Consider the following 8,917-nt stretch of genomic DNA (forward strand, 5'->3'; position numbering starts at 1 on the left):
CGGCTTGCAAAAACCCTCACAAAACCAGATTCTATTTAAAAAACTTCTTGAAAATTTCCGAATTCTGACTGAAAATTGAAACTTACTACACTCATATAAGGGATGTTGCACTACTAAATGCATCCAAAGTTGACTTTCTCACTTTGCTACGATTAAGACGAAATAAATGCTAAAGTGCGGCTTGCAAAAAACACCACGAAATGCAGACGGGTTTAAAGAATACTTGAAAATTGCCTGATGACTGAAAATCGAAACTTTTGGGACTGGTCGAGACAGACTTTGCACTGTGAGAAACATGCAAGTTCGTGAATAAATAAATCCTAAACTCCGGCCTGAAAAAATCACCACAAAACTAGACACGATTTTTTTAAATCTAAAAAATTGTCTGATGATGACTACAGATCGAAACTTTCCCCATTTATACAAGACTTTGCCGTTTAAAGTTTATGCGAAATTGACTTTCTCACTTTGCAATTTACGAATAAAATAAATGCTAACTTTTGACTGATTGATTGATTGTTGCTTTGATTTTTGGCTGTTTTTATTTATTATAACTTATCATTCGTGTTGTGTCCATTAGTCGAATAAAAAATATTGTTTGATACGAGGGCAAAAATCCGTTTTTCGAACTCCTGACGCCGTCGTCGTTCGAAAAACGACACTTCGCAATTGTATCGAAAACTACTATTATCTAAAGAATTATGCCAAACAAAGTGTTTTTAATTGCGATATAATTCGCATGGAAGCTAAAACAAAACCCATCCCTGAAACCGATCTGTGGGGATCAATTCATTCATGCCATTATATTGATATGTATTATTTGGTGTTTACTGATTATTCCTGTTATTTAATCATCACCGTTTAATTAATATGTGCATTATTAATATCATGTGACATCGGATTTCGAATGTATGTAATTAATCGATGAGATATGTCTAAATTTTTGTAAACTGATATTAGCTTTGCCTGTACACCCGTTAATGGTAGAAAGAATGTTACAATGAATGCCAGCATGATTTAAGAGCCACCATATAGTGGAAACATTAGCTGCCAACTGGAATTTACGGCTATTGGATTATTTTCCATTGGAAATTTACTTCTTTTCCCTGCTTAAATTAGATCACATCAAAGCAGCTTTCTTTGATAAAATTGCCGAAATATGATGTTAATATTCCAGTTTCCTTGTGCTTTTCAGATCGATATTATGAAAACGCCGATGAAGCATGCGCTACCTTTGATCCCAGTGAAATTGCATATACAACTTTAGTCGGTAAGTATAAATCCCTGCCAAATTTGTTTGAGATGTTTTATTGAATCTTTCTACAATTGGCAGCTAAAGTAACCTGCTGTACTTTTCGGGCTTTTGTTCTTGAAGAAATAAACCTGATTAATTGAAAATTCAATGTTTCTAGCGCCAACTCTTCACTCGAAGAAATGCCCTCATCTGGGTCGATATTCAATTCAACTCAATGCGTTCATGGAAAAGAGAAAACGACGAGAACAGCCAGGTACGGAATTAAATATTGATAACTTTGAAATTAGTTGCAAATTAAGTCGCTTTCAATTAAGTGATTTATAATTGAGCAAGTTTGAAAAGTGACTTTTTGATGGACTTTCAGGCGATTTAAAATTGGGCAATGCCGAGCCCGATTGCATATCAAACGAATACGAAGGACTGTCCGTAGGGTGCAGCGGATCGCATGAAATGGAGTTTAAGTCCACTTGTCCCAGTCAATCAACCAACTGTAAGTCGCCGTTCTTTTCCCAAAATTGGATTGTAAATCCGCATTTAAGTGATTAAACACTTGCAGCTTACGCATGCCATGGCAGTTGGGAGGAGGATGGCTTAACATACGTAATTACCACGCCGATAGTGACCACAAGACGATCTACAATCCACCAAGACAACACTCTGAGATATTGCTTCATTTTTCAGCTATCAAATCAGCCGCAAGAAGATGTTATTGAAGGCGGTCTAGGTAAGAGTTTTACGAATCTGGTAGCTTTAATTTGATGGGTTTTGTATCGGAAAATGGCAAGTTTGAAGCGGGTTGAAGGAGTACGAAAATAATAGCAAAATTTCTTAAGCAGTTTTGTTAGTTTCGCAACTGTACAATGAGATAAATCCAACAATCATCCAACAYGCGATTATTTTACGGAAAAAAACGTTTCGRTAATAGCGAATTTATGATTCAAGAAAATGTGGTTTGCTGTAGAACAGTGTCCATAGAGCRTCTGATYTTGACGAAAAATTCCCAATCYATARGTGTTAAATCGCACGAGTTTGGAGGTCAGCTGCGGTCAGCAAACGGCGAAATGGCACCTTTTCAAAAACCTTGGAAAATCATAGTTCGGCCTTGATTTTCACGTTTTGCAAAATGTCAGCAGGAAAACTAAGGCTGTGTCAAGTTTCACCTATAAGTAACGAATTAATGAGAAAGAGGAGATAAATTGATTCAAAGTTACTAAGTGAACCTCTAATTTTCAGCGAACTCTACGAGATAAGGAGCTACAAAACTGCTGATTTGTYCAGGTTTTTTTGTGAGAAACCYCTTTAAAAGCCTTCGTGAAGTGCAGAAAGGAGTGAAGCCTCACTTATTTTTTATTCTCTTCTAAAGCGKCATTCGATGTTTCCTTCCGGACGTTTAAGTATTGCATTGTTAGTACTAATGCCACATTTTTCGCAATTCAAATTATTATATTTCGGTCAAAAATATGAAGTTTTTCAAAATGCCCGAATTCATCTCAAKKAAGCGAAAAATACAACAAGTTTATTAAAAAAAACACGATAAGCTTTATTTGTAAAATCRTCGATATTTTYGGCTTATTTTACGCGGTTTTGGAGCCTTCACGATTTTTAACCCACGATATTTTACACATACGTTTGGAGAGCTTCAAAAACCACGCATGTAAAATTTTGAGTTTTAACCGAAAATTTCGAAAGGGTGGAGGTCCATTTTTCCCAAAAAGCATCAATGCGCTCAAAATGCCTCCAATTGTAAACGATTTTCATCGCACGGAAGCAATAAATACAGAGATTTCATCGAAAATCATGCTGGAGGCTCCAGATTCGAAATAATCGACAGTTTTTGGGTCTTTGAGTTTCTTAGGTTGAAAAAAATTGATTGWRYTCAAAAACCACGCATGTAAARTTTTGAKTTTTAACCGAAMATTTYGTAAGGGTAAGGGGTCCATTTTTTYCAAAAAAYATYAATGCGCTCAAAATGCCTCCAATTCTAMACGATTTTCATCTCACGGAAGCGAWAAATACAGRGATTTCATMGAAAATCATGCTGGAGGCTCCAGATWCGAAATAATCGACAGTTTTTGGCTTTTKTAAGCGGTTTTGRACCCGTCACGATTTTTAGTCGGCGATRTTTTCCTTAATAAAGACTCATACAATTTAAATATGCATATTAGAGAGTTTCTTAGGTCGGAAATAATTGATTGAGCTCAAGAACCACGCATGTAAAATTTTGATTTTTAATCGAAAATTTCGTAAGGGTCAATTTTTTCCACAAAATATCAATGTGCTCAAAATGCCTCCAATTCTTCATGATTTTCATCTCACGGAAGCGAAAAATACAGGGATTTCATCGAAAATCATGCTGGAGGCTCCAGATACGAAATAATCGACAGTTTTTGGCTTTTTTAAGCGGTTTTGGACCCGTCACGATTTTTAGTCGACGATATTTTCCTTAATAAAGACTCCTACAATTTAAATATGCATATTAGAGAGTTTCTTAGGTCGGAAATAATTGATTGAGCTCAAGAACCACGCATGTAAAATTTTTATTTTTGGCTATTAATACAGAGATTTCATCGAAAATCATGCTGGAGGCTCCAGATTCGAAATAATCGACAGTTTTTGACTTTTTTAAGCGGTTTTGGAGCCGTCACGATTTTATATCGACAACATTTTCCTTAAAATAGACCCAAACACTTTATAGGAAATGCATACTGTAGAGCTTGTTAGGTCGGAAACAATCCATTGAGCCCAAGAATCACGCTTATAAAATGTTTTTTTTTCTAAATTGCCCGAAAATTTCATAAGAGTAGAGGTCTATTTTTTTCAAAAAACATCAAGTCTCTCAAATTGCCTCCAATTCTACAGGATTTTCGCTTCAATGGAGTGAAAAATGCAACGAACTCATTGAAAAGCACGCTGGAAGCTTCAGATCTAAAATAGACAACATTTTCGGCCTATTTTAAACGGTTTTCGAGCCATTACGATTTTAATCGGCGATATTTTCCGTAATTTACACTTTTACACACTTTTATTAAGGGAGCGAAAAATGCAACGAACTCATTGAAAAACACTCTGGAAGTTTCAGGTCCAAAATAATCGACATTTTTGAGCCATTTTAAGGGGTTTTGGACCCATCACGACTTTTAACCTTACTTACCGATATTTTACTTAATATAGACTGAAACCGTTTAAATATGCACGATTTTCATCTGAAGAAAGGGAAAAATACGAGTTCATTGAAAAGCATACTGGAAGCTTCAGATTCGAAATAATCGACATTTTTTTGGACTTTTTTAAGCGGTTTTGGACCCGTCACGATTTTTAATCGACGATATTTCCCTTCATACAGACTCAAACAGTTTAAAGAGAGCTTCTTAGGTCGGAAATAATTGATTGAGCTCAAAAACCACGCATGTAAAATTTTTATTTTGGTCCGAAAATTTCACAAGGGAGGTCGGTTTTTTCAAAAAACATTACATTTCTGAAACTGCCTCAAATTCTACATTATTTTCAACAGAAATAAGCGAAGAATACAAAGAGCTCATTTAAAAGAACTCTGGAACCTTTAGATCCGAAATAATCGACATTTTTTGGTTCATTTTAAAGAAGCGAAATTTTGAGCGGTCACGTCTTTAACTTTAACCGATATATTTTCCTTATTACGTTCACATGAGTTTTTCAACAATTTCACGAGGCTTTTCGAAGTATTTCCGTTTATTTTTGAAGCCAGCATCAATCTATTAAGACGTCTTAGACTTAGATGAATTAAATAATTTTTAATTAAGCAAGTTTTGATTGTTTCAGGCAAAAGCGCTGGACCTCCCATATTAAAAATGTCCAAAGTAGGTGAAAGTTGTCATCGATATGTGAAACCAGGCGTGGGTGGAAGTTGGGCGCTTAATTTCACTAGCAATGGTAAGATTTACGTTTGAAAAAAATGTGTTTTTAATATCAGCTATCGAAAATATTTCGGTAGTAGAGTGCGAAAACGTGCAAAATTAATTACGAAAGTAAACGAGACTAAAGACTATTTGCTCCTAATTACAACTGATTTGTTGGTGATTTTCAGGGGCATGCGATCAATCGACTTCAGATAACGCAAGTTCCATACTAATTCCCGCTATTATGTTAATCGTGCTGTCCATAGCGGCGACGGTGTTTCTAAGATGATGAAGAGCGGCCATGCTACATACGCTTAGCAACTACTAAGAGTGGCAAAGTGTAATTGAAGTGAAACTTTTTTTTCAATTATAATTTAATTTTTTGTTTCGTATTTTCCGAATTTAGGAATCGTCGCCTGATAGGCAACATCCACGTGACTATGCGGTTCGACGATTCGTTCCCAAATAGCGAATCTAATGTGTATTAATTAGTCAATTTTTTAAATGTTTACCCATCTTTTATTGTCAAACAAAGAAAAATACGGGAATGATGTTTGAGCTACAAGAATATTTGTGATTCAAGTTGTTGGGCTTTTTAATATTATAAATCATATAATTATTTATTTTTAAGTATATATATTTTAGGTGTAAGTGTACATTATTATGAGATATTGCGCAAACATTGATGAGATGTCGCCTACTGCTAACGCTGGGTTTTTAAAGGTACACTGTCCAGAGTGTATCAGAAGTTTGATTTTTCAACTGAAAATTTGTAAATCCTTTATGTTACTTTTGATTTTATATCCTCAGTGGTATGATTAAGCCTTCCGATACACCCTCGACTCATAAGTGTACCATCACTTTAACCATATAAAAATAAGTTTTTTCACTCGCATTCCTGGTCATTTCAGATGCTGCCCGATTCTCGCACGCTTGTGATATCCTGTAATTTAACTGAATACAACGAATATAATATCATGATATATTTTTGCGACAAAGCGTTACGTTTGGTAATCATGAATGTTAATTACATGAACAATTTAATTGATCAGGGTCCAAAAGAAGAAAAAACGGAATCGGCAGCACCTTGGAAGCATCCGAATGCATTTGAAAGTGATTGTTTGTTCCACTTGCAGGTTTTTGATCAAGGCTTTTGGGACAATGCGGGGAAGATAATCGAAATAAGCCGAGTTTTGTGTGACTAGCCAGAGTCAATATTTCGCTTATTGGACGTATTTAAATTTTAATCGAAATGATGATGGATAGTAATACGGAGACAAACAGGGTCTCGCAAAAGTCCCGCGACTTCTTGTCGAAAACCAACCAATCCTGTGTTTCGCTTAGTTGGTATGTCAGGTAAAAAAAATCTGTGATTTAGACAAAGCAGCTAGAAGAGATAGGTATATCAGACGGGTTGCTATTATAAAATGTACAGATAGAAACGAGAAAATGATGGTTATATTGACTAGGTCGAGTATTGTTCGAATAGTGCAAAATGGAACTAGATTTCGCGTTTGTTAAATTTACTCTCAAGGTATTAGAGAAAATAACACTATATGACTGGGCTTGGATGGCTCTTTAGCGAAGTTGTGGTTTTTTCAGATTCCCACTAATATAAAGCAGCCAACAATTAAAAAAATCATAAAAAATGTCAGCATTTTACGTTTGTAGGTACTGGATTTTTCGATGAATACGCTTTGTATTTGAATCCACCAAAACGGAAATTCACCAACCGTGATTTTCTTCTTTGGTGGAATTTTGGTAGCATGGTTTAGCATATTGATTTTTGTCCGTCCAATGATGACGTTCTTTGCTATCTTATGGAAAATTCGTGAATTTCCATGAGTGAAAAGTGGCCGAAAACTGCTTAAAAAACGCCACTAAGTGAAGTTGTGAATAACCATATTATCTGTTTCTGAAAGGCAAAGGGAAGGGCTAAATCATCGAGATAATTACCCAACTTTGCACTATTCAAGCTCAAGTTCAGTTTCAAGTTTTACCAATACGAACAAAACGTATTGAATATCGACCATATAAAGAATGCAGCAGACCGAAGCTTCTCCATTGATTTTCTTTTGCCTCAATGCAAATATCGATGGCTGAATTCTAAAATAAACATTTTTTGATACACAATTGACGCGGTGTGTTTAAATAAAGTGGAAAATTCGTGTAAATATACAGGATGTTTCAGAGTTGAAGGCACAAAAGCCTTGCGAAGCCTTTGATATTGAGGAATGTTAAGTTCTTGAACAAAAATTAGTTTTATGTATAGCTTTAAAACGCTTTAAAATGAAACGAAAATCGAAGTCCATAAGAAATTATGGAGATCAGGTGCCATTGTTTAATAGTACTAAAAAAATTTTATTCAAATCGGCCGCAGAATTGTTACATTTTGATCCAAAACTCAATTTTTTTCAGCGTTTTAACACCCTCTCTCTTCTGGGTGTCTCACAAAGACACTGTAAATTAAGGGGTAAATAGACCTTACCCAAATATAATAAAAAACACTCTTTTATTATTGTTTTTTTCTGAAAAAATTTCCCACCAGCATAGTTTCATTGAAATTTATCAAACCGTTTTGCAGTAATTTACAATTTTGTATTTTTCAAAGTAGTTTCCTGTATTTCAAAAACTTGGATGTTCTTCATATTTGTTCCTAAATTTACGGTTCTTATTTCTGAGACACCCTGTATATATAATTCATTTCATGTCTGAAACACCCTGTATAGACGCTTCACTGTCCAGCTACAGAGTGTCGAAGTTTCAAGAAGTTTTTAATTTTTTTTACGTTTTTTTAATAAATTGCTTCATTCCGTAACGCACAAAACGCTCTCAACCCTATAAAACAACAAATTCCTGAAACTTCAGCACCTTAAAGCCAGATAAAAAAATAGTTTGCATGTATTTATTAGAACGATTCGCTCTATTTAAATTTGACCTCGAAACACCGAGTATCTTTTCCAAATTGAACAACTCGAATTCGAAAAAATCCTGCTTTAGTCATATGTTTATGCCCGCTGGTTTATGATTTTATTTTTGTATTTCAACGAGAAGAAAATTGTATTTTTGCGCTAATTAAGTGTATGATCAGCAAACTGTTGCTTTTCAGATTGCTCCCTATTGCTATTCTAAGTGAAAATAGGTGTACTTTAGTATGAAAGAAGATATATTTTAGACAACTGAATTATTGTACAGTGAGTGTAAATAGAAACTGTTTGATCAAGACTAGAAGGAATTAATTCAACTTATCAGCTATCAAATATGTAAAAGGAATATCGTTTTGATGTATGCCTTAGGGACAAAGCAAAACTCATGGTTTATGACCAAAAAAATTTTTTTTATTGTGCATTTCGTATTGACAAGGAGTAGAATAATTAACAGAGTACCTTTTTGCAGCTGAGAAGTGCAAAATGTGGTCAACTTGCCAATATTCCGATTTTTCACTTGATGAAAGTCCAAGATATTTCCTAGTATTTTTAGAATAATTTCAAACTGATATTTTGATTACTTTGCAACTAGATATATTAATATGTAATAAGATTGTCTATAATAGCGATTTTAAACTATCTAAATGTGATTTTTGTAATAATTCCGTTTTACACACATTGAGAAAAATTTTAGAGCCAAACTACTTGCAACCGGAATGGCCGAAGCACATAAACGTAAGTTTTAAACGCTAGACTAAGTGATTATTTTATTTTGTATATTACCTGTATATATGTGTTATAATATGGATGTTTCCAACTATATAAACTATTATACTTTTTTTGTAAAATATAAGTGTAAA

At 34.4% G+C, this 8,917-nt stretch overlaps 1 protein-coding gene across 3 annotated transcripts in view; it reads left to right on the forward strand.

Moving 5' to 3' along the window:
• The window catches only part of LOC109546830, a 320,780-nt gene extending 313,938 nt beyond the window's left edge, over positions 1–6,842 (forward strand). For 2 of the 3 annotated variants that reach the window (XM_019917963.2, XM_019917964.2), the window contains exons 11-16: positions 1,196–1,270; positions 1,413–1,508; positions 1,620–1,745; positions 1,812–1,979; positions 5,054–5,164; positions 5,319–6,842. In XM_019917963.2, the coding sequence (XP_019773522.1) occupies positions 1,196–1,270; positions 1,413–1,508; positions 1,620–1,745; positions 1,812–1,979; positions 5,054–5,164; positions 5,319–5,419 (677 nt within the window). In that variant the 3' untranslated portion in view covers positions 5,420–6,842. The remainder of the gene's footprint in view (positions 1–1,195; positions 1,271–1,412; positions 1,509–1,619; positions 1,746–1,811; positions 1,980–5,053; positions 5,165–5,318) is intronic. The other variant, XR_002172816.2, reaches the window with a different exon arrangement.
• Positions 6,843–8,917: the final 2,075 nt, after the last annotated feature.

The sequence above is a fragment of the Dendroctonus ponderosae genome, unplaced genomic scaffold, assembly GCF_020466585.1.
Source record: "Dendroctonus ponderosae isolate FM_Combo_2020 unplaced genomic scaffold, Dpon_F_20191213v2 Dpon_F_20191213_4, whole genome shotgun sequence".
Lineage (NCBI taxonomy): Eukaryota > Metazoa > Arthropoda > Insecta > Coleoptera > Curculionidae > Dendroctonus > Dendroctonus ponderosae.